The sequence below is a fragment of the Amblyraja radiata genome, chromosome 12, assembly GCF_010909765.2.
Source record: "Amblyraja radiata isolate CabotCenter1 chromosome 12, sAmbRad1.1.pri, whole genome shotgun sequence".
NCBI classification, from domain to species: domain Eukaryota; kingdom Metazoa; phylum Chordata; class Chondrichthyes; order Rajiformes; family Rajidae; genus Amblyraja; species Amblyraja radiata.
Window position 1 is genome coordinate 31,809,702 of NC_045967.1, and position 26,854 is coordinate 31,836,555.

Consider the following 26,854-nt stretch of genomic DNA (forward strand, 5'->3'; position numbering starts at 1 on the left):
CAGTCTTGAAATAGTATTGTTAATTTTTATGGAAATTTCATCTGATCATTTCTGCTGGTTTGAAAGAGATTTAGACTCTGGAATTGTTTAGTACCCTCCGTTAAAATAGACGGACGGATTCATTAAAATCCTATTATCACTTGTCAGCCATTCTCCAAAAGGAAATGATGTTGTTATTAAGACCCTTTTGTGGATCTTTGGGATGTACCGTGCTTTAAAGCGATGGTATACTTTTAAAATGAGATCACAGTTTCAAAAATCACAGCAGACAATGTATGCACAGCAGGCTTCCATAATAATTTAACAGATGACTACATAATCTTTTTGTTGTGAAGAGAGATATTTATTGACTTTGATATTTATTGACATTATTTATTTCTTTACTTATTCGGTCCAAATTATTTATTTGGAGCAATTCAAATAAAACAAAAATGCCAGAAGCCCTCAGTAGGTCAGACAGCAAATAGGGTAACTTGTCAGGCCTGAAACTTTGGTTAATGCTCAGTGTTTGCTGCATTTTCTGTTTTTATTTGAGATTTACAACATCTGCAGTTTTACTTTTTTTTACTAAGGGCAACTTCTCTGATATTTAAAAAAATGTTTTTTTTCACTTCCCTAAACACCAGACAAGGCCAAGGCTTAAATCTTTTATCTGAAAGACACTTCTGACAGCTCTTCAAATACCAGTCTAGGTTTTTTTTTACTTTATTTTCTGCAGTGAGACTTGAATTTGCAATCTTATGGCTCGAGCATGAGTGCTATGAGTTTACAGCTGAGATCAACAGAAATGTCGGATTTTTACTTTTTTGATGGTGACATTGGGACTTTTCCATGCATCAGCAATTTAACATAAATGCACAAAATTACATTTGAAAAATGCACAAAACTTGAGTTTGTGCAAATGAGGACTTAAGGTTTGTGCCTTTGTGAACCACAAAGCTTGCAATCAGGAAAATGAAATTAATTATAAGCAGAGTTAATGTTTTTTACATTTTTGGACTGTTGATGATGTAGATTATTCCTGTGTACAAGGATTGCAATGTTTTTAATAAAGTGTAAAGCATATCAATTTAGCACAACGTTATTAAATATAGTGATATTTGCTTGACTCCAAGAGAAATATATCATAATTCCAATGTTATGTATACATTTAAATTTTGGGTATTCTGCAAAAAATATTGAGAGTTCCTCCAATGCAATTTAATGTACCAACTCCTTATTTCCAAAAGCTTTTGCAACTAATTTTGAACAGAATTAATATTAACAGTAGGTAGTATTCAAGAAAGTTAATTTGAAGATTGTTTTTATTGCTGTGCTTGTTTTTAACTCAATTTACCCAGCCGTAAGTTAAGGGCCTGTCCCACTTACGCGTCCTTGGCACGCAAATTACGTTGAGCCGCGACGGTCCCGCGAAGGTCGGGCGCGATTTCATGCGGTCTGGAGCGCGTGACGTCATTTAAAGCTGGAGTAACTCAGCGGGACCGGCAGCATCTCTGGAGAGAAGCAATGGGTGACGTTTCGTGTCGAGACTCTTCTTCAGTCTGAAAAGAAGGGTCTTGACCCAAAACGTCACCCATTGCTTCTCTCCAGAGATGTTGTCGGTCCCGCTGAGTTACTCCTGCATTTTGTGTCTATCTTCAATTTTCTTGGCCCCGCTCTGGGAGTAGAAGTGGGGGCGGATCCGGACCGCAATGGCCGTGAGCCCCAGGCCGAGTTCGGTGATCGTTTGCCTGCTTCTGCTGCTGTTGAAGGTGAGACGTTGCGTCACGCAAGGGTCTTGGGTCTGTCCCACTTTGGCCGTCAGTTCTGCGACAGGCCGTTGGCGCGCGAAGATTTCGTTCACTACAAAAATTTCGGAGCCCCGCGCGATGTCGCGCACAACTACATACCCCTCCGCGCTTTTAAGTGGGACCGGCCCCGCGCGACCATACGATGCCCGTGCGCCTCAACGCGACCACGGGCATCGTAATTTGCGTGCCAAGGACACGTAAGTGGGACAGGCCCTTCAGCCAGGATTTATTGCCCATCCCTAATTGTCCTGAACTGAGAAGATAGTTTAGAGTCAACTCTTTTGGTAAGGATGGCAGATTTCTACCCTTGGAGGACATGAAAGAATTACATGTTACTGAGTTTAATGGTCCAGAAGTCTCTCTGTCTATCTCTGCCTCCCCAATTCCCCGGCATCTAGACTGTGCCTCCCCACCCCAACCTCTTTCCCTTTGTCCTTCCTCCTGTTACACTACCCTCTCTGCTCGCTCACTATTTCTATGGGGCCCTTTCTCTCATACCAAAATAGGGTATCTGCATCTTCCAACTGATCATTTGTTTTCAGTAGTCTTCAGTTCATATCTGCCTAGTTTAATTACAACTGCTAAATCTGGTTCTGCTGAAAAAAACACATTTATTTTCCTTGTTGTTGCATTTGCCTATTTAAAAAAACAGATTTAGCATTCAAGAGTATTTTCAGACCACACTTATGACAAATTAGTATGTATGTCAATAGCCTTTATTATTGTTGCCTACCACATCAACATTTGATGATGGGGAATATACTAATGCTAGGAAAGCTGGAATCTTTTTGATGTGTTGATGTCTTGTAAAAGATGATTTATAGCTGAGTCTCACGTTGCGAGTTGACACAAGAGGTACCCCGAGTTAAAACTCGTGGTAATAACATACGATTAACGTACGGAACTCGTGGACGCAACTTAGAGACTCGTGGCGCTAACGGCAGGTACTCGTGAAACTTGTCAACTCTTGCAAAAAATCAAACATGTTTAAAATTTTCCACAAGTCAATTTTACTCTTGTGGTTAAGAATTGAAACATTTTAACTCGTTGTAAGAACGTAGTGGCCCGTGCGTTTACCTTAGTGTATCGTGAGTCTACCGTGGGAACTCTTTCTCAGCGGGCAGGCAGCAGCAGATTGTCGCTCCCTTCAGTTTCCCAGCGACAATCACCTGCCATAACGCGAGAGAGATCATGCACTGTTGTAGGTCTCCTTTGCACGTCGGTGTTTCTGTCTTTCTCCACTCATTTGTTGGCCCTATCTGTCACCACCCCCCACCTACACCCCTCTGCTTCCCGGCCATGTGTGTGACCCCTTCCCTCCCCTCTCCAGCTCCCCGCCCATTGCACCGGCGCGGGGGCTTTGCACTGTCTTCACGTCGGTGATGCCAGCAGGTCAGTGCCAGTCGCCCCGGGACACCGACCCCCAGGCCCACCAGGCCCACTGCATGCACGGAGAACCCAGAGACCCACAGCCAACAGCAACTCCAGCCCAGCCCCGCTCCAACTCCAGAGGAACCAAGAACAAGACGTACCTTGCACACCATCAGCTTCTGCCCCTACGGGGTGAAGGGCTGCAGGCTCACACATTACTCATGACAGGATAGACATTACTATTTTTTAATAACAGGAACATTTTACGATGAAATGCAGAAAATAGTCAAGAGCCGGCGTGCCCGCTGACTCCCATCCCCCCCCCCCCCCCCCCCGGTCCGGGGCCACTCTGGGGGATGGGAGTCAGCGGGCACGCCGTCTTGTTCTTGGGGTTGCGGATGAGGGGGTGCAGCTCAGGCTGTGGGCGAACTGCCACTTGTCGCCATAGCGGCCCATCGGGGAGCGGATTCCTCTGAAGTTGGAGCGGAGCTGGGCTGGAGTTGCTGTTGGCTGTGGGTCTCTGGGTTCTCCGTGCTTGCAGTGGGCCTGGTGGGCCTGGGGGTCGGTGTCCCGTTGGTCCTGACGTCTCCGGCCACCCCCCTGGACAGGAGCTGAGACTGGGAACTGTACCGCCCTTGCCCCCTCCCTCTGCAACTGCAAACAACCCCACTCTCCTGCTCACCTAACCCACCCATCCCCCCCCCCCCCACCTTTCCCTCCCAACTCCAGTCCCGTCCCGACCCCCTGGGAAACTGAAAGGGAGCGACTGGAACTGACCTGCTGGCATCGTCGACGTGAAGACAGTGCAAAGCCCCCGCGCCCGGTGCAATGGGCTGGAGAGGGGAGGGAAGGGGTCACACACATGGCCGGGAAGCAGAGGGGTGTAGGTGGGGGGTGGTGACAGATAGGGCCAACAATGAGGAGAAAGACAGAAACACCGACGTGCAAAGGAGACCTACAACAGTGCATGATCTCTCTCGCATTATGGCAGGTGATTGTCGCCTGCCCGCTGTTCCTGACGCTAAAGCCTTGGGATCGTTGCCCTTCGTGTTGGCGTGGAGGGAGAGGGGGGTATTGTGCTGTTTGATCGCCCCCTGCTATCCCAGGGACAGGGAGACACAGCGGCTTTTGAGGCTGGTGGGCAATCACTTCTAAAGTGTTTGCCCACACAGTCAGTACACCTCTCCTACACTTGTCTCCCGCACTAAGATCATCCCGCAGAGAATGATCCCAGCCTAACCCAAGAGCCATGTCACCCCAGACAGATTAATTACGCCCCCCCCTCCCCCAACCTCTCTCCACCTCAACTCACGCCTGGGCACCAAAGCAGCTCAGGAGGCGAACCCTGAGCTCCGTCTCACAACAATCTGATGTGCACATCCGTCCACATTCAAAGATTTAATCTCCCGTCTCCCCGCAGTGTATAGACATGGCAGTATATTCAATTAAAACATATCAAACCTGTGTGTTTCAAACAAATCATAAGTATAACTGCTCTGGCACTGGATGGTGCGCATTTTCCCTTTGTAGGTCACATCAATAGATGCAACCGCGCTGAATTCTATCTTTAAAACAAAGCCACAGGATGGAGAGGTCTTCTTTAACACTGTTGCTTATTAAAACATAAACTGTTGCTTATTAAAACAAACCTTCAATCAGGATTGGCTCAAGAGTAACTCGGGAGACGAACTTGGAACATCGCAGAAATGACAAGTAAACGGCAAACTTGTCATACCCGTGGGAACGCGGTTAAACTCTTGATCATACACTTGCAATCTCGTACACAACCACGAGTCTTTCACTCGGGGTACCTCTTGTGGCAACTCGCAACGTGAGACTCAGCTATTACATTGTTTATCAAATTTCTTTGGAATGTTAAATTGGGTGCTATTTTTCTGGGATTAAACGAGCAGCCTTGCAAACAGTATCAAGATATAGCTTTGAAAATTAAGGTTGGTAATCAAGTTGCCTTCCAGATGCAGTGCTATTATGCTGCATTTATGTTTGTTCAAACTAGCTTGATGTGAAATGTTCCTACATTATGCAGTTTGAATTTTCTTGATTATACCATGCCTATTGATCACATTTATACGTGCATTAATATATTTATTGCTCAGAAATACTTCGATATATGGATTATGTCTTCTGCAAAATATGTTCAAAGAATGCCAAATTTTAATTTAATTTTAACCTATGGCAAGAAAATTAATTAGGCAGAAATGCGGTTGTGGTACAAGACTAAAATTGGATTTGGTGTGAGAGCCGAATAATTCTGATTTGGTGAAAGCCTTCATTGATTCCATTCAATATCTTGGAGATAACCAGCGAGGTTATCAATAATTAATTTGGCCAAAACTAATGGTGAAACTGTTTCCATCTGTTAATTTTCTCTGGAGTCAGTTAAGATTGTGTTGCACCTTTTAACATTGAAAGTTTTACTCGATGCTTCATGTATGGGAAAAAAACAAAGTTGGGTTGCAGTTGGTTGACAAGAGGGAGAAAAAAAAACAGTTGCTGATGTAATTGTTGCAAATGGACACATTTGCCCATATATTATTGTGATTTCTTCCCCCACCACCATGGTATACTGTGTAAGAAGGAACTGCAGATGCTGGTTTAAACCGAAGATAGACACAAAATGTTTTGAGTAATTCAGCGGGACAGGCAGCATCTCTGGAGAGAAGGAATGGGTGACATTTTGGGTCAAGACCCTTCCTTCTCTCCAGAGATGCTGCCTGTCTCGCTGAGTTACTCCAGCTTTTTGTGTCTAACTCTGGTATACTGGCCTGGTTAGGGACTGATGGGCTTGCTGGACTTGGGCTGGTAATTGAGTTTACAATAAGGAAACGAGAGACATTAAATTGTTTAATTTCAGTGGTAAGAGAATGTGGGAATAAAATGGAATAGTTGAATCATTATCTCGAACAGTGAATTATAAATGCAATGCATTAATCGCAACTCACTGGTAATGCTGGAAATTCCATTGGGCAGTAACATGAATGCCCCACAACATGGTCAATAATCATAATTAAAGATTAGAAAAAAATTAGACTATGGCTTCAAAGACAGTCAGCCAAACTGCAGAAAGGAATTTACTTTGATTTAATGCCATGGTTTTAATGTATCTCCAAGACACCTTGGGTAATAAACCATTAGCAATGATTTGTGGATAAACCGTGAGGTATTACAAGAATTCAAAATGTAATTACATCTGACTGAATTTAAACTCTAAAGGGAAAAGTCAATGGGCCAAATGGTCATTTTTTTGCAACTTTTTCACAAATATCTTTTTATAAAGATGCTTTTAATCACCTGGTTAGCATTGATCATTTTGTCTTTTTGCTGTTCTTCAAGATCAGCTGTGTCCAGTGGCCTGAAGCCAGCTTCCCATTTCCTTTATGCAGAAGTAATTTGGTTTCCTTTTTTTAAATCTGAATGGTTTTAATATGATAAGATTTGAGGAAGGAAATCTTTAAATTGCATCTGTAAACGTTTATATCATTGATTTGTTTTTATTTGTTCATGAGATTCGGATGTTTCTAGCAAGGTCTGCATGTTGTTGTCCCAAACTGGACGTTAATGAAGATTTGCTCAGCTATTTTGGAGAACAGTTGAGAGGCAACCACAGTAGTGCGCCTGGTGTTAAACAAGAAAAGGCAGAAGACTTCCTGAACCATATTATTAAACCAGATGAGTGTTTTTAGATGATAGCCGGGTACTTTCCAAATCTTTGTATTATACAATTACTTGAGCTTCCCCAACAACCATACTGCAAATGGAATTTTCAGCACAATCATCCCGGATTCTGGATGCTACTGTAGTTAGTAACTTCCCACAGGGCTACCATACCCCACGTTAAATGGATGGAAGGTTTCTTATCATTTCAAGAATGGAGATGAAAACATTTGCTATTCAAGACATTGTTGATTATTAAAGTAATTCATTTGATTGAGACCACAGGAATCAAATTTATAAAACCCATACCAATTTTAAATGAATTAAGTTAAAATTAATATTTGGCCTGCATTTGCACCATGAATAGCAGTGAGGCTCCCCGGTATTCACCGTTATAATTGGGAAATACGACAGCAAAATCTGGAGTGCACTTTTCTTTTAAAGTCCAGTCAGTGATTTTGGTCTCCTCCACAGGGTGCACTAGCCTTCTCCAGCATAATCTTCAAATCTCAGTGAACAGCAATCCTTTTGCTGTTTTTTTTTAATGTTTTGCTTTGGCTTTTTGATGTACATAATTTTAACTAAGGCATACTAAGGCATAATTACTTCTTAACCTCCCTGGCCTTAAAATACTAATTTTATATGTGAGCTTATCATTACTCTGGATAAATTTCCATACCATTTTTAAAATTCATAATTTGATGGCCTATATTTTAGTTTCTAATTTATTCTTGTGTAAAAGTAAATCTTTCACATGCACTTTCACATGCATTTTTCCTGCAAAGTAAAATGTTTAAAAAGTTGGTGATGATTTTTTTTAACTTCTTAGTTTGAAGTCTTGATGAACACTGAAATGAATTCGCCTATTCACAGCACTGCCGCTGCTTAGATCCCAGAGGTCCTCTGGATCTGATACCTGGCAGCAACTAAGATTGGAAAAAATGAAATCCACAAATAAACAAAATAGGTCTAAGTAAGAAGGCATATTCAAGAGTCAAGAATGTTATAGCCTTTTTATGGCAGCTCCTCCTGTATGTCCCTTCAGTGGTGGGATGGTCTGTACCTGTGATGGATTGGACAATGCCACCGCTCTCTGCCGCCCCCTTAATTCCTGGGCGTTCGAGTTACCGAACCGGGTTGTGATGCAACCAGTGAATTCACTCTCTATCGTATACCTGCAGAAGTTTGATCTTCAAATAAAGCAGAGGCGTTGATGAACTTTCTTTGTGATTGCGTCAATATCCTGGGTCCCTGACAGATCATCAGGTAAATGCACGCTCAAGTACTTAAAGCTCCACTGTCTCCATTGTCATCCCGATGATGAAGATAGATTCACAGATCCTGGGCTTTCCTCTCCTGAAGTCAACAATCAACTTCTTGGTCTTGCTAATGTTCAGAGCAAGAGTGTTGTAGTGGCACCATCAATCTATCTCTCTCCTGAATTCTGATTCATCATTACCTGGCATTCGTCCAACAATGGTGACATTGTCTGTGAATTTAATAATGGCGTTGGAACTGTGTCTGGTTAAACGGTCATGGGCCCAGACAGATTAGAGAGTGGACTGAGCACAGAGCCTTGAGGTGTGCTCTTGTGTTGTCCGATATCGAGGATGAAATATTGTTAACTCGTATACCTTGTGTTCTGCCAACGAAACAGTCGAGGATCTAATGCGAAGGAACGATCAGAGACTTAGTTCTCTGAGTTTGATGGCAGTTTTATAGATGATTGTGTTGAACAGCAAGATGTAGTCAATAAACATTTGTGTTCTCATTGTGTTCTTATCACCAAGAGGTCCAGTGCAGAGTGAAGAGCCAGCAAGATCACATCCCGTGTTGATCTGTTGTGGTGGTAGGCGGATTTCATCACCATGGACATTAGTACCACATTGTGGCTTGTCACCTTGCCCTACTTGAGCATAGATATTACTGATGACCATTTAAAGCAGGTGGGAACCTCTGACCATAGTAATGAGATGTTGAATTCCACAACAACTACTACCAGTTGTCTGAAGAAGGGTTTCGGCCCGAAACGTTGCCTATTTCCTTCGCTCCATAGATGCTGCTGCACCCGCTGAGTTTCTCCAGTATTTTTTTCTTTTTCTTTTTTTTAATTTTATTTTTTTATTTTTATTAGAAGTACGGTAAATTACAATAATACACAACACATATATCTTAATACATTTTTTGTACCGCTTCATTTTTTTGAGCTTTAAGAAAAAGATAGAAGTAAGAAAAGTAAAGAAAGTGCGCAAGAGTCGTGAAGTGCAAGAGAGTGTTGGGAAAAGAAAGCCCCTTAGAAAAGAAGTTAGAGAAGGAAGTAAAGTAAGAAAGTAGACCCTAGAAAAGAAAGAAAAAGAAAGTAGGGACAATCGCTCTATTATAACATTAAACTCCGCAGAAAGGGGTTCTCCAGCATTTTTGTGTACCTTCGATTTTCCAGCATCTGCAGTTCCTTCTTGAACAACTACTACCAGTTGGTTGGTCAGAGCAGGTTTTAAGAACATAGCCAAGTATACGATCGGGGACAAATGCTTTCCGAGGGTTCATCCTTGTAAAGAATCTTCTGACATTGGCCTCCGTGACTGGGTTTACAGTGTTGTTGATGGCTGTGGGGGGCTCAAGAATCTATGTTCTCCTTTTTGAAGCAAACATAAAAAGTATTGAGCTCGTCTGGGTCACTGAATCATTGTCACTGAGTGACTGCTTCGTTTGGCCTCATAGGAAGTAATGCCATACAAGTCCTGCTGCAGCTGCAGTGTGCCTGGCTGATTCAACATTTCAATTAAAACAGATTGATGAGGCTCCAGAAATACTGAGGTTCTAAAACAAATGAAGCACTTGAAAAATTGGTTGAAAATTAACACGTCTCGACGTGATAATTGTAAATAGTAATTCAATAGTAAATAGTGAAGATTTTTCAGCCTCTGTATCTTTTTATCATTAAATACTGTGGTTGTTGTTCCATGACAGTGCCATCGTGCCCATTTATTCATATATAATGAAGCATTTTTAATATTAAAAGTAACACTATATATAGATAGGAAAAATGGTTAATATATTTTGACCCCAAAGTGTACTTTAGAGATTTCAAGGAACACCCGCTGTAACAACACTATGTTAAGATATCAAAGGCATTTACCTAATTTCTAATTTGAAGTGTATTATCTTGCAATGTATGGAAGATGCATTGTAATTTTGTACATGTCTCTAAAGTGCACTCAAGTATGATATTACTGCTAAGTAGATTGATTTTTATGGAAGATAATTAAGCCTACACTCAGTAATTTTTCTTGTTTCTTTTCTTGTAGATTATTGGTCCTAATTCAATACCATGGATGCGATCCTTCTTAGACAAGATGACAATGCACCAGCAGATCCTGTTCAAGTTCATCGCATGCAATGAGATTCTCTTGATGGCTGCAAGTGTCTTTATGTTGCTTGGGTAAATATTAAACAAATGTAACCGTATTGTTGTACCATTAGCATTAATCAGAATGTAATCCCTCGACTAAACTGCCTGCTTGATTTCTGTACAGTATAATGTTTCAAAGCTCATTTACGGTATCACACAAAACGTATCCTCTATAGGATATAGTGTGGGAAGTTAGATATATTCATGGTTCGTATCTCTTGAATACTAGCAATTATATAATGGTCTGTATGACAGTTATCTTTGGCATAATTGAACAGTGTTTAAAAGCGGGGTCATCCAGTACACTCCAAATTTAAAGTTAGTCTGTTTGGAACTGTGTCCTGTTTGTGTGCGTGCATCTTAATTGTCTGGCTTGGAAAAATGACTAGAAATTTAACTTGATGTACATCTTTACAGGAAAAAGTAAATATAGTTGAAGGATAATAAGGTTTAGCATCTGGCAGATAATGTTTCATTTTATGACCTGTGATGGTAAAAGCTTGTTTTAATAATTTCGTAGCAGCTTGTATTCTCTAAAATCAGAATTTAATCTCTATTTGATAACTATTTACAGGTATCAGTTTTAATGCATTTTGAACATTAAAGCTGCTCCTCTAGGATGTGTTTCAACTGCATATAGTAATATTGTTTGAATAAAATATGGGTACTTTTAAAAGTATGAATGACATTGCACACTTTGCCTGATGTTTATGAATATTGCTGAAATCATTTGATACTTATAATTTTAAAAGTCCAAGAACTTGATACATAATTTGAAAAATCCAAGAATGTTTTATACTGATGTTGTTATTGTAGGCTCTCTAGCCTTACAAACATTTGAAGTTTTCTTGAATAATTTGGTGGATTATCGGGGTAACATAATGGCAAAGGTTTAGTTGTAACATCCAAGTTGGAACCATACACAGATTCTTTACTTTGTTTAATTTCTGCATGAACTCATTTCATTCTTTCACTTGCCAAGCCATTTTACTCACTTCAGTAGAACATTTAAACACTGTACTGTGATCTTTTGAGGATCATTGGTAGGTGTGAACTTGATTTTTAATGATTTCGCTTGCCCTATTTTTACCCTCTTTAAATGTGAACTTGTCATTCAGGGACTCATAATTTGCAAAGGAGCTGTGCTTGCCTTTGAACAATTTATTCATATTTGAAAGAAAAATCTACTCTGTTAATGTGAATCACTCGACTATAGAGCGGCTGGAACAGTAGAATAAAACATAGTTAATCATAGGAATTAAATGGGGGTAAAGGTACTGCATTTATGGCAGCTGCTCCATAGCTCCAGTTACCCGAGTTCCATCCTGTGTTGTCTGTCTGTTTTTGTGAGGGTGTGGGTTTCCCCTGGGTGCTCCAGTTTCCTCAATGTCCCATATCCAAAAGAGGTGCTGGTTGTAAGATTAATTGGATACTGTAAAGGGCCTGTCCCACCAGCATGCGACTGCATGCTGCTAGCTCGACCTAACGTGGTCGCTTGAGCCGTACGGCCTCGCGGGGCCGGTCCCACTTCGATCGCTGGAGACGTATGGAGTTGTGCGGGGCTGGTCCCGACATCGCGCGGGGCTCCGATAAACTGACACTGTCCAAAAATTATTTCCTCTCCTGATAGAATATGCTTCTGTAGTTGAGAGTATCACTTTGTATTTGGGGGATTTTGGGTGTGTGTGTGTGAGTTTTTTTACACGATTGCTTTGACTATTTAGGATTCCATTGTGTGCCAAAGCTAGGTTGGCACATAAATAGTTCAAACATAGAACTTTGCTGTTCTATAAAGATCAATTGATCTTTGGATAAATCAGTTTCCCTACAGAGTGCAATCAGCTATTTCATATATCAGATCTGATGATGGAATCACTTTCAGTGAAATTGAGGATAATACAGAATATGCTCTTACATTGTTCTTCTGTCGTATATTTTATTTGAACCAATAATCTGTTTAAAATAGTAAAAACCTCTGCTAAAATGGCAGGCAATGTATTGTCATACAAGTCTGTTAAACAATCTTCATCTATTATTTAAGTTGTTGTCTATAAGGGAGTCAGCATGTGGTTGCTAAGTAGGCTTTCTAGAACCTGTTTTTGAAAGGGTTCATTTGGCAAATCAGCATATCTGCCAAAACTATTTAATGTGCTTTATAGTTTGTAATTTTCCAGAGCTGCAGTAAAGCGGTCATTGAACCTCAGGGAGGAAGAGTTAAACCGGAGAAAGAATTAGCAGGAGCAAGCTAATTTATCACCATTGAATGCCTCGTCAGTTTGATGCAATTAAAAATTGCCTGAGCAATATTAAGTATTTAAGAGCTGCAATGCAACATGACAAATTTGTTAATAAGTTTAAAATGAATAGAATAATTTGTCATGCTGCATATACAGATTTTGCACCACAGGGCTTCCATTTGATCCCATTTCCTCAACATCTTATAGATTGTATGGGGGTGGGGGGTAGTTAGCGTGCTTGCCTTCACTTTAATAATTTGTACGCTCAAATTTGCTTTTAATAATGTCTATAATGCCTACAGTCACAATTACATCTAATTATTAAATGTATGTTGATTAATTTTACGTTTCTTGTTTTTAAAAGTAAAATAATTACTGCTAATCTTATGTAAACATGTCATGAAAAGTATTGATGTTTCCAAAGTCATTTGTGGGTAAATATTTAATGCAGATATTTTAACTGAGTTATGCATACATCCATATTTGGAATCTACAGGAACCCTTTGTACCAAGATCAAATTGCTGGGCTGAAGCTTCTTGTTACTTTTTTAGGAAACAATGCATAGCTGAGTCAAAATTACTCACAATTGCAACTTTCTACATTTGACCATCCCTTACATTTTTTTCACTTTGTACGTCTAACACCAGCCTTCCAATTTGGAACCACATCTTGTACAGTGATATACTCTTCAATATTGTATTGAGGTAGATACAATAGGCTATCAAGAATGATACAGTTTTATAGCACCTAAAGAGGATGTCAGCTATATGATATATCATGGCTGGTAAATTCTCCAGATGAGTCGTTCATGGAGACTATTCTGCTTTTATCCAATTTGGTCAGTTGCTTTATCATGCACTGCTTGTACCAGAATTACTGTACAGTGCTGCTACAGGGTGGTCAGGCAACAAAATAAAAGGGTTCTGCTTTACATGGTGAATGCAAATGAGCTACATCATTGGATTAAAATGGGAATAGGGGAAAATAGGATCTTCATTACAACCACCACCATCAACCATCAAATAGCATATCGTTCCCTATTGGACATATATTGCCTTTCTTTTTTTTGTCTTTGGCTCTCATCTTTGATTACCTTGTCTACACCGCATAGCAGTATCCTTGGCATAAGAACTGCGCAATTTAACAAAGCTCCGTCAAGGCCATATCTGGGGAACTGGTGTTAAAAAACAATGCTGTGTAGACAGCATCACTCACCAATGAGAATAGCATTAGAAGAGAGGGTGAACCTGCAAAGTAATTCACTTCCTATTGTTACTCGCAGGACACTGGAAATACAATCCATATTGACTGGTCAAAAATCAAGTGGCCTAAGAATTCACTGTCAGTCCTGAATCAAGTTAATAGAAAGATTAAACGAGAACTTACCATTTGAAGTTTGATCTTTATTTTATGAGAAGTTAAAGTGAGGGAACACGTGAAGAGCCTGCCAGTCCACATGCGCGTCAATCTTTAGAGCAGCTGTATGAAACCACAGAATAATTGCTGACCTAAGCTATAGAAACATTAACAAGCTTAAACTACCGAATGGTCTTTATGAGAAGTAGGATTGGGAGTGGAGGGCACGTATTCCCTCACTTCAACTTCTCATAAAATAAAGATCAAACTTCAAACGGTAAGTTCTCGTTTAATCTTTCTATTTTATCTCGAAGTCACGTGAGTGACTACGTGAAGACTTCAAAGCTCTGTGGTTTCATGCAGTAACCCAATCTGTGTGTGAAACACTTAAACAGATAAACCATTAATGGTAGAAAAAACATGGGTTATTAATACCATGATGCTAACTTGCATACATGGCCATTGTTCTTAACCGGACCATAGTCCCAATAGACTGTTGAGTTAGACAATAACTCATGCAACACTGTGCAGAATTTTATCTGCAAATATCGAGACATATTAAACCAAATTTTATAATTTATTAACACACACTATGTAAGCCTCTTGTTGTATGATGAAAGCGAAAATATCCATTCTATTGGCTGCAAATAAGCCATCAGCAATATCTTGAGACTATTGAATAACAAAAAAGAACTATCTTTCATCTCATAGGTACTAGCAAACTCAGTGCACGTATACCTAATGACACCCCCGATCTCTGCTCTGGTGGGTATGCTGTCAACTTCAAATGTAGGCAATCCTACCCATTTTGCTTATGAGATCATTCCCATAACAAGCTACCCTAATGTCAGTTATGACCTAGAGACCAAGCCAGAGATTGAGTAAAGACTGTGTTCTTTGTGCTGAGATCAGTTGCTGAAAGCATAATCATCTTAAAAATACTGCTCCCATTAGGAATATAGTAGAAGAATATTTGCATAATAATTTACTGATTTACATCGCACACTACAATGAGTGTAGGCTATTAAAGTGGTCAAATAAAAGACACCCTGCATAACGTTAGTGAACAGCGGGTGAATAACCAATCATTTATTGTCCCACTTATGGTACTATAGAGAATGACAAAGCAGCACAAGCAATGTCAATTGTGCTATCACATAAACGCTTCTCTAGGCTCAAACTGAAAGCCACACAAACCTCTGTTACTTCCGTTTAAAAGTAACTCACATATGTTGTTCACAAGCTTCTCATACACTTGTGCGGAGCTAGCTGCCTGAGAAGACAGGCTGCCCCAGTCATCACTCGTGACTGAGTAAATACGAGTTGCTTCAGCCGCCTTACCATGGCGTGAAAATAGGCAAAATTGGCACTATTAAATTTCATTTTTTTTTTTATTTTTTTTTTTTTTTTAAATTTTAATATGTTTTTTTATTAAAGGTAATCAATTACAATGCTTCAAACAACTTTATATCAAATTAATTCAATTTGCATTAAGTAAAACACTAGTAATACTTATCTACTATTTTTTTTAGAAATAATGATAGAAAAAGAATAGAACAGTTATAAATCATTAAGAGAGTGATTAAATAATAATTTGATTATATATAAGAAAGAAAAGAGAAACGAAAAAAAAAAAAAAAAAAAAAAAAAAAAATTGAAAAACCACAATATGTATTGTTAATAACACTACTACAAGTGATAGTATCAATAAAGACATATATGTTAATTCCAATATAAAAATGAATTATTCTCACCAAATCCCGCAGGGTGCACGCCGAGCTGTGTTGCCAAGAACAGCTACTTCTCTAAATACTGTATATATGGAGACCATATCTGTTCAAAAGAATTATACTTGTCCAATAGGACAAATCTAATTCTTTCCAGATGTAACGTCTCCATCATCTCTGTTGCCCACATTTTGGTTGTGGGGGATAATGTTCCCTTCCAAAATTTCAATATGATTTTTTTCCCAATTATCAAACAGTAATCAAAGAAATTTCTTTGATTTACTGTAAGTGATAGATGTAAATCCGGAATTCCAAATATTATTAGCTTTGGGTTAGGGTCCAATTTAACTTTGATGACTTCAGAAATAACTTTAAAAATTTCTGTCCAGTAATAATTCAATTTAGGACATGTAACGAAACTATGTATTAAATTTGCCTCTGCTTTCTTGCACTTATCACAAATAGCGGAGAGATTCGGAAAAATACTATTTAATTTAGTTTTCGAATAATGTAACCTATATAATACTTTAAATTGTATCAATATATGTCTGGCGTTTAATGAACACCGGTGTATTCGTTGTAGACTTTCTTCCCAGTTTTCTTTTGTTATAGCCAATCCCATTTCATTTTCCCATGCTTGACGATATATTTCCGTTATTGGATTCTCCTTATCCAAAATGATGTTATATATATAGGCTATTAATTTTTCTGTATTTGGATATAAATTAAACAGTTCGTCTAACAATCCTGCTTCTTTATTTTTATAATCTTGTGTATTGGATTTAATATAATCTCTAATTTGTAAATACCTAAACAAATGTTGTGGAGACAATCCATAAATATCTTGTAACTCCTGGAATAAAAGAAATTTTCCTTTTCTATAAAGGTGTTCTATCCTTGTAATTCCTAAATCATCCCATTGTTTAAACCCCCCATCTAATATAGCAGGTTTAAACGATGGATTATTCATAATTGGTAATCTAAATGAGAGATTATCCAAATGTAGAGTCTTAACTATTTGTTTCCAAATACGTCTATTATTATATATTATTAGGTTGTCTTTATAATTTTTTTTTTGTACTTCCGTTGGTGCAAAAATTATCGAACCTACATTGAAAGGTAGACAGTCTTCCTTTTCTATATTTAACCATGTCGGTTCATGGTCCATATTTACCCACCAGAAATTCATATTCTTAATCTGAACAGCCCAAAAATAATATAAAAAGTTTGGAAGTGCTAATCCTCCATTTATCTTAGCTTTGCATAGATGTTTTTTATTTATTCTGTGATTTTTATAATCCCAAATAAAACTATTGACAATATTATCAATTTTTTTTTTTTAAGTTTTCGGAAGAAAAAAAGGAATAGCCTGAAACAAATATAACAACTGTGGTAGAAATACCATCTTTATGGCACTTATTCTACCAATCATGGATATAGGAAGTGTTTTCCAATATAAAATATTTTTTCTAAGTTTATCTAATAGTTGAGGATAGTTGGATTTTATTAATGAGTTATGAGTTTTAGTTACGTTAATCCCTAAATATTTAAGTTTGTCTGTAACTACTTTTAATGGGTATTGTTGTAATGTATTTAGATTTATTCCTGTTATTGGCATAATCTCGCTTTTATCCCAATTAATCCTATACCCAGAAAATGCACCAAACTTAGTTATAATGTTTAGCAGGTTGGGAATACTAATTTCCGGTTTTGTAATATAAATCAAAACATCATCTGCATATAAAGAAATTTTATTAATTGTTGTATCAGTATTATAGCCATATATTTCAGGTTCAGATCTAATTTTTTCCGCCAATGGTTCTATCACCAATGCTGTAGCGTGTGTCTTGGAATAAAGCACGGAGTCGTGTTTAGAGAGAGACACTTTTTATTCTGATCCTCCCGGTTCTAGGGAAGACCAAACGAGAGAAAGATGGCACCCAAACCCCAGCCTTTAAAGCCTCCGGCTAAGGGCCGCCTCCGGACTGAACCACTCCTGTGCCGAGGGGTTCGACACTAAGGTGGCACGACCCTTGGGAGCCGCCACAGGACCCCCCCCCCAGAACCAGAGGCACGAAACGCACCGGCGGGCGAACGACCCGGCCGGCCCGTGTGCGGAAGTTAGCCGCTCGTGGGGCTTGCGGAGGCATAGGTGGAGGGACAGGACGAGGGACCGGCGGGAGGACAGGTGGAGTGACAGGCGGAGGGAGCCGTGAAGGGGGGCGCCCTCGGGGCCGAGGTTGGGCAACCAGCACCGGCTGGTCAATGTCCAGGTGTGCCGGCTTCAACCGGTCGATCGACACTGCCTCCGGCCGGCCCCCCATGTCCAGGACAAAAGTCGACTGCCCGTGTTCCAGCACTCGGAACGGACCCTCGTACGGCCTCTGGAGTGGAGTCCGGTGGGCATCACGGCGCAGGAAGACGTACGGGCAGTCCCTGAGGGCTGATGGCACGTGTGGGCGAAATGTCCCATGGCGGGACGTCGGGACGGGTGCGAGCCTGCCAACTTGCTCGCGAAGGCGCTGTAGGGTGGATGAGGGCATTCCCTGCTGCCCCGGCGCCGACGGCACGAACTCCCCGGGCACCGTGAGTGGCGACCCGTAAACGAGCTCCGCCGATGATGAGCCCAAGTCCTCTTTGGGAGCAGTCCGGATGCCCAGCATGACCCACGGCAACTCGTCCATCCAGTCCGGGCCGGAGAGTCGTGCCTTCAGTGCTGCCTTCAGTTGCCGGTGGAATCTCTCCACCAGACCGTTAGCTTGCGGGTGGTAAGCCGTGGTGTGGTGTAGCCGCACCCCCAGCAAGTGAGCCATGGCTGACCACAGCTCGGAGGTGAACTGTGGCCCCCGGTCTGAGGAGATGTGCGCCGGCACCCCGAAGCGAGCAATCCAGTGCGCGGACAACGCACGAGCACACGTAGCCGTTGAAGTATCGGTCAACGGAATGGCCTCCGGCCACCGCGTGAAGCGGTCCACCATTGTAAGCAGGTGGGTGATGCCCCGGGACGGCGGGAGAGGCCCTACAATGTCTATGTGGAGATGGTCGAACCGCCGGTGAGGTAGACCAAACTCCTGGAGCGGCGCACGGACATGGCGCTGGATTTTTGCCGTCTGGCACGGAATGCAGGTGCGAGCCCAATGGCCAACCTGCTTGCGCAGACCGTGCCACATGAAACGAGCGGCCACTAGTGCCGTTGTGGCCCGGATTGATGGGTGAGCCAGTCCGTGGATCACCTCGAACACCCTCCGGCGCCAGGTGGCAGGGACGATGGGGCGCGGCTGACCGGACGACACATCGCACAGGATTGTCACTCCCCCAGGACCGAGAGGGACATCCTCAAGGCGGAGGCCGGAGATGGCAGTCCGGTAGGCGGGCACCTCATCGTCCGTGAGCTGTGCCGCCGCCAGAGCAGAATAGTCCATTCCGGGCGCCACCTCGAACACGGCGTTGATAGCGGGCCGGGACAATGCGTCGGCCACCCGGTTGTCTTTCCCCTTGATGTAGCAGATAGATGTCGTGTACTCCGATATATAGGCCAATTGCCGCTGCTGTCGTGCGGACCAGGGATCGGAAACTTTCTGCAGGGCGAAAGTGAGCGGCTTATGGTCGGTGTAGGCGGTGAACGGGCGGCCCTCCAGGAAGTAACGAAAATGGCGCACAGCCAGGTACAGAGCCAGGAGCTCACGATCGAACGCGCTGTACTTGGTCTGCGCACGGTTGAGGTGCCGACTGAAGAAGGCCAGGGGCCGCCAACCTCCGCCCGTCAGCTGCTCCAGCACAGCACCAACCGCCGACTCCGAGGCGTCCACCGTGAGAGCAGTCAGGGCATCTCCCCGCGGGTGTACCAGCAGTACGGCCCGAGCAAGGGCCTCCTTCGCGCCGTCAAAAGCTGCCTCCGCCTCGTGGGTCCACTCAACGCTCTTGTGCTGCCCACCCGCCAGAAGTTGATACAGGGGCCGCATGATGTGGGCCGCGGATGGCACGAAACGATGATAAAACGCCACCATGCCGACAAATTCCTGCAGGCCACGCACCGTGCGTGGGCGGGGAAACCGGCGGATGGCGTCGACCCTGTCAGGCAGGGGAACCGCGCCTTGCGCAGTCACGCGGTGGCCGAGGAAGTCAATTTCATTCACCCCAAAACGGCACTTGTCCAGGTTGATGGCCAAACCATGCTCGCTGAGCCGCTGACAGAGCTGCCGAAGGTGAGTACAGTGTTCCTGTTGCGAGCGGCTGGCCACCAGGATGTCGTCCAGGTACACGAACACGAAATCGAGGCCGCGACAAACCCCGTCCATGAGGCGCTGAAAGGCCTGTGCTGCGTTTTTGAGGCCTAACGGCATCCGAGTAAACTCGTAAAGCCCGAATGGCGTGATGATCGCCGTCTTCGGCACGTCATCCGGGTGAACTGGGATCTGATTATAACCCCGTACCAAATCCACTTTGGAAAAAATCGTGGCCCCAGCCAAATGGGCCGTGAAGTCCTGGATGTGGGGTACGGGGTATCGATCCGCTGTTGTTGCCGCGTTCAACCGTCGGTAATCCCCACATGGTCGCCAGCCCCCGCTTGACTTGGGGACCATGTGGAGTGGGGACGCCCAAGGGCTGCTTGAAGGGCGGACGATCCCCAAGGCCTCCATCGTGCGGAATTCCCGCCGTGCCAGACGCAGTTTATCTGGTGGCAGTCGCCGTGCTCGTGCATGGAGTGGTGGGCCGGTAGTCGGGATATAATGCAACACTCCGTGGCTTGGGGTTGCTGATTGAAACTGCGGAGTGAGAATGTCAGGGAACGCAGCCAAGATACGTGCAAATCGGGAGTCCACGGACGCCAGTGGCCGTCCCACTGGTTGATCCACACGCAACGTGATCGGCTCCATCGTAGTGGCGTTGATCAAACGCTGACGTCCGACGTCCACCATGAGGGAATGCGCCCGGAGGAAATCGGCCCCGAGCAATGGTTGGGAGACGTCGGCAATGGTGAAGCGCCATGAGAAATGGCAGGAGCCGAGCACGATGGGAACCATCCGCAGTCCATATGTGCGGATGGGGCTGCCGTTCGCCGCGGTGAGGACGGGCCCCCGCTTACCGGAACGAATGTCGGCCAGCGAAGGGGGCAGGACGCTGAGCTCCGCTCCTGTATCCACGAGGAAGCGGGTCCCGGAGCGCCGATCCCAGGCAAAAAGGCGATGAATTTGGCCGGCCGCCGCGGGGACTATTGGCAGCCGGCCCAGGCGTTTCCCGGGAATGTGCATGGCTGGCGGCATTGTTGTGCTGCAGCACCCCAGCGTTGATGGTAGTAGCACCAACGTCTCCTGTTGGAGTCACTTGGAGCTTGCCTGCTCCTGCTGGTGGTGCCTGCCGCTTGCTGGCGCTGGGCTGCAGGTGCAGTACCCCTCACTGCCGCTGGGGGCGATCGTACGGGCCGTCGGGCTGGAGCTGTCACTCCTTCCACATCTCCCCCGCCCCACCGGGGGAATTCGGGAGCTGCTGGGGTGACATCATCGGCGTACCTGCTGACGGCGAGCGCGTTGACGTCATCAGGGCGCGTCGACCTCAGCGCGACCCCGTCTCTGCTGACGCCCAGCGCGCTGACGTCATCAGGGCGCGCCATCCACAGGGCGTCGGCGCGCCTCCCGAGGGCCCGAAGGTCGGCAAACGAGACGTCGGTGAGCTGCAGACGAATGTAGGCCAGCAGCAGATGCAGGTATGTATACTCAAACATCAGGCACGGCGTGTGCCCGTCTAGTAGAGCCACCATCTCCTTTAGGAGGGAAGATGGCCGCCGGTCGCCTAGGCCCCCCATATGCAGGAGCCTACCTGCCCGCTCCATCCTACTCAGTCCGTAAATCTGGAGCAGGAGCTCTTTCAGGCCGAGGTATTTATTATTGTCCGGGGGGTCTGCGAGGAAGTCCGTGACCTCTTCAGCCGCATCCTGGTCGAGGGCTCCCACCAGGTAGTAGAAACGGGTGGCATCGACCGTGATGCCCCGCAGGTTGAACTGGGCCTCCGCCTGCTGGAACCAGATGAGCGGCCGGGTGGTCCAGAACTTGGGCAGTTTAACGGAGACCGCGTCCAGAGACAGGGCCAGGCCGGCCTGTGAGGAGGTAGGGCTTTCTCTGTTCTCCATCATGACGCCAATGGAGCGTCGGGGTCACCAATGTAGCGTGTGTCTTGGAATAAAGCACGGAGTCGTGTTTAGAGAGAGACACTTTTTATTCTGATCCTCCCGGTTCTAGGGAAGACCAAACGAGAGAAAGATGGCACCCAAACCCCAGCCTTTAAAGCCTCCGGCTAAGGGCCGCCTCCGGACTGAACCACTCCTGTGCCGAGGGGTTCGACACTAAGGTGGCACGACCCTTGGGAGCCGCCACAATGCGAACAATAAGGGTGATAACGGACATCCCTGTCTGCATCCCCTAGAGAGTTTGAATTTGGCTGATAAAATTTGGTTAGTCAAAATTCTTGCAATAGGATTCGAGTATAAAATTCTTACCCATTTACAAAATCTATCCCCCAATTGAAACTTTTCCATTATATTAAATAAATACATCCATTCCACCTGATCAAACGCTTTTTCTGCATCTAATGATATAACCGCTAGTTCCGTATCTCGTATTCTTTTTGAATATATAATATTAAACAAGCGTCTGAGATTATGGGATGAATAACGTTTTGGGATAAAACCTGTTTGATCATAATGTATTAATTTAGAGATCACTAAACTTAATCTCCTAGATAAGACCTTAGTTAATATTTTTTGGTCTGTATTTAAAAGGGCAATCGCTCTATATGATCCAGGATCTTCCAAATCCTTATCTACTTTAGGGATGAGTGTAATTGTGGATTCATTTAGAGATTCTGGTAATTTTCCTTGGTCATATGCATATCTATACATTATTTGTAATCTTGGAGAAATCAGATCTTGAAATTTTTTATAAAATTCTGCACTCAGGCCATCCGGGCCCGCTGCTTTTCCGTTCTTTAGCGAACTAATTGATTCTATAATGTCTTTTACTGTTATTTCAGCATTTAACAATTCTCTACCTTCCTGATCTAAGCTATTGATTTGACATTCTTGTAAAAATATTTCCATACTATCTGTTTGTCCTGTTAGTTTTGACGAATATAGATTTTTATAATATTGTAAAAATCTATCATTAATATCTTTTGGAGTAATCAATATATTTCCATACTCAGATCTAATTCCGTGTATCATCTTCTCATTTTTAATATAGCAAAAGGTATCTACTGATAACCCCTAAGTTTTATCAGCTGCAAATTTTGCATATTACCTAATACTCGATAACACAATGCCCTTTAATCTGAGTAGGACAGCATTGGCTTCCACCACTGGCTTTGTTATCAGAAAACACCAGAAACGGTGTCTCATGTGTATAGATATGGCAGAGTATGCAACTTCAAGATCGATTCTCTGAATCAATTAAATTGCTGAAAGCCAATCATCCATCTTAAACTGGGTAACTAAACACATGATCAGATTAGCCAAATGCTAACCTCATTCGGCCTGCACCATGTTTCTGTAATCTTGAGAAGTATCAGAAATATACCCCTCTAGTCCTTGGTCAGACCACTCATCCTCGGATGAGCTGTCACTGATTGCACTCGGAACCCCTGTTCCTCTATTGACCATACGGATGGAAATTTTTTGGCTTCTCTTGCCACGGAAGATGCATTATCTAGTTATTCATACATTTTGCTGATAACATATAATCAGAACCTTATGACTAGAGCTGAAACCACAGTCTCCCTTTGTGGGAGTATAAGTTCCCTGTCAACTGTTGACTAAGAGTCACCATGAATACTCAGCGTTTTTCCTCAGAGTAGAAATTAGTACAATGCAATTCCTGAATCAGGAATTGCCTCGCAGTCCTTTGACTGAAACCACTTGTCTGAGTCGCCCGAGTGCACAACACAACCTCGTCGACCCGCCACTCAATCAGGAATACTGGTATTGAGAGCCTATGAATTGTTGATTCACAACATGAACCTGCAGGTCAGATAAAATTATATTATATACCAGACCAGCTTCCTGCTGGTAAGAGAGGATGGCAATGATGATTCCAACTCTACTAACTGAGGAGAAATTAAACCATGTGTTGAGGAAGACTTCATCTACTTCATTCTATTGAGCAGTCTGATAACCTCAATCACAGATGATGAGGCAGTGCTTCCCTGGTCAATATGACCCATATGGCCAGCCAGTTCCATGGTGATCTACTCTGAACCAGGGTAACCAAACTGTTCCTACTTGGAACTTACAGAGGTTACTATGCAAGGCACCCTGTCAATGTCTCTACATCAACCTGATCTCTCCCAGAGACAGTGAAAAAACCACCATACTGCCCATGCTGCCAGTAAACCCAAACCTGGGCCGACAGACTGCTCCATTTCGTAGTTTACGGAGGTTAATAACGAGACCTTGCTTGCCAGCGTCGATTTGCTTGTTGGAGCTTCAGCACCTGTCTGCCATGCTAGTCATTTCTGTCAGATAGCTGATGCCGCTGGCCAACTCCTCTTGTAGTGGCTTGTCCGTCCCCAAGGGAACAGCAAATTTAGAGGCAAGAGCAGGCAGCTATTCCTTATGCGACTCTCGCACATCATGCATTAAAGCATGGGATTCAGGCACATAGTCATGTTCTGAGTCATGTTCGGAGTCAGTTCCATACTGATCTCTGACACTCTCTTAGAGTGGGAGAAATAGTGCACCCCGAACCAGGCGTTGCCACATGCGTATGCCTCGGACTGCCTGTGCATGCTTCCGTAACACGGAGCATATTTTGTGACACCATTTCCGATAGTCTTTCGAGTAGGAGGAATATTCCCACCCTGAACCAGGGGTAGCTACAGGCATATGACTTGAACTGCCTGTGCATGCTTCCGTAATACAGAGCATATTATTTGGCACCATCTCCATCACTTCTTTCATCCGTGGGAGGAATATTGCAACCCTGAACCAGGAGCTGCCTCAGGCATATGTGCATATACTTTGGCACCATCTCCACTACTCCTTTCATCTGAGTGGGAGGAATATTGCAACCCTGAACCAGGTGCTGCTGCCTGACATGCCTTCATAACACGGAGCATTTCTCGTGCCACCAACTGATTCATCAGATGGTCTAATTGAGACAAACGCCTAATCTCATCTGCCATAGATGTGGGGACAGAATCCCCTTGACCAAAATCGTCCGACAGGACTTGTCCCACAGACTTGGCTTTGACTTTGCCCCGACTCGGGGTTGTCAAGCTGCTCCCTCTAGGAGCCGAACCGGGACTAGCTGCGCAGATCGGTGCTCTGTCGGTATCATCATTATACTTACCAGACAGGTTGCACCTGCTAGTGACACCGAGTCCTTGCTCCGTTCTGGAGCCCCAACGGAGTATTTCAGGGAGGGACTGGAGCGCCTCTGGCCCCCATATGACTCGGATGAGCCGGCATTATAATCGGAGTCACCTCTTCCCGATAGTCCGCTAGACAGAGTGGGAAAAATACTGCAACCCTGCACTAGGTATAGCTCCACAGGTGTCTGATAGACAAAGCTGAAAAAAGGCTTCCCAAGCCAAGAGCTCTTTTCTGGAGCCTCAATGGAGTTCCTCCGAACAGCCACCCGCTCCAGTGGAGTCCCATTCTGTATCGAAAAGCAAGTCAATTTACTACACCATATGGTGTATGATAATAAATGTCCTATCTGCTGCGATAGTCACAAACGTGACCGAACAGCATCTGCTATTTAAAAACTGACTTCTATTTTTAACTACCTTAACCAGTTCTTCAGATTTTGACAAATTAAGAACTATGTGTAATATATCAAAAATGTCCCTACGAATAGAGCACACACTATATGCTGATACCAGCATATGCTGCCTCAGCAGCATTTCTATGTTTAAAAAATTTATAGGCACTATGGCAGACCATAATGCTGATACCAGCGTATGCTGCCTCAGCAGCATTTCTATTTTTTTTTTAATGTATATATAGGTGCTATGGCAGCAGTTCGCTGCCCTGGCCGGGGCTATGTAATTTAGCAGCGAGACGAAACAGCCGCGGCTATATTAAAACACCGTCTGCTGCTCTTTTTAGCAGCGAGATCCCAAGCACACCGGCAGCCCCAACTCCTAATGGAGTTCCACGGTGTCTAAAATCCGACCTGCAATAATGAAAACCGAGCTCCTATGGAGCTTCCATGGCGGCCTCCGAAATCGGCCGCCTGCTCCCGTACGGACCAGGAGCGGCCGCCTCCATCAGTTACTCCGGGACCGCTGTCGCAGCGGCCCGCTAAAAGTACATTTTTACTTACCTGCCAGAGCAGGTGAGAACTTCTCTGACCCGCCGCATTGCGCCTCGCGTATTGACGCGCATGCGGACTGGCGGGCTCTTCACGTAGTCACTCACGTGACTTCAAAATAAAATTCATCAATATGCTGCATTCAAATAATCATAGGCCTGGTTATTACTTAATGGCCCTTGCACACATGCCTTCCCATGCTGAGCCATTACAGAACATGCACAGGGGAATCCAGACACCAGAGTCTCGGGGAAAGCAAGGCCTATTGGGTTGAATATTGATTCTGGGACCAGTGGTGGGAATGATAAGAACTGACTGATTGAGGCTGGGGATCAAGAAGGTTTGGGATTTGGAGATTGCTGAGTGGGAATGTGTGTAAAGAGATCGGAAGGGGCCGCTGAGGTAATTGTTTGATGATTGGCATTTGGCTCATGTTGGGATATTAGCAGGTAAGGATTTACGTTGCGAGTACGAGACACCATGAAAAGACCAACATGCTGCACTTGCTGAGAGATTGGGGTGTGTGTGTTTGTCATGTGCTGAGAACAGCAAGACATTCGTGTGTGCAGGACCTATGCTGTGTTTGTCAGGAGATGAATGGGGATGGGAGATTGGAGAGGTTGAGTGGAAGTCAACCAAGGTAGTGGTCGAAAGGAGAGCAAGTGATTAAATTAAACGTGATCTTCATAAGCCAGGTCCCCAGAACTAGAACCAACACAGTTAGGTCCCCTTCAATTTAATTACTTACTTGCTCTCCTTTAGGACCTTTTAAATCGTCTGCTACAGATCAAACAACATTATTAAATTGTAGATAGACACAAAAAGCTGGAGTAACTCAGTGGGACAGACAGTATCTCTGGAGAGAAGGAATGGGTGACGTTTCTGGTCGAGACCCTTCTACAGACGGGTTAGGGATAAGAGAAACGAGAGATATAGACGGTGATGTGGAGAGATAAAGAACAATGAATGAAAGATATGCAA

The 26,854-nt window shown here is 43.8% G+C and overlaps 1 protein-coding gene across 2 annotated transcripts in view; it reads left to right on the forward strand.

Annotated features, from left to right (window-relative positions):
• LOC116979017 (transmembrane protein 33-like) overlaps window positions 1-26,854 on the forward strand; it is a 137,424-nt gene that overhangs the window by 37,266 nt on the left and 73,304 nt on the right. For both annotated transcript variants that reach the window (XM_033030396.1, XM_033030397.1), the window contains exon 6: window positions 10,145-10,278. In XM_033030396.1, the coding sequence (XP_032886287.1) occupies window positions 10,145-10,278 (134 nt within the window). The remainder of the gene's footprint in view (window positions 1-10,144; window positions 10,279-26,854) is intronic.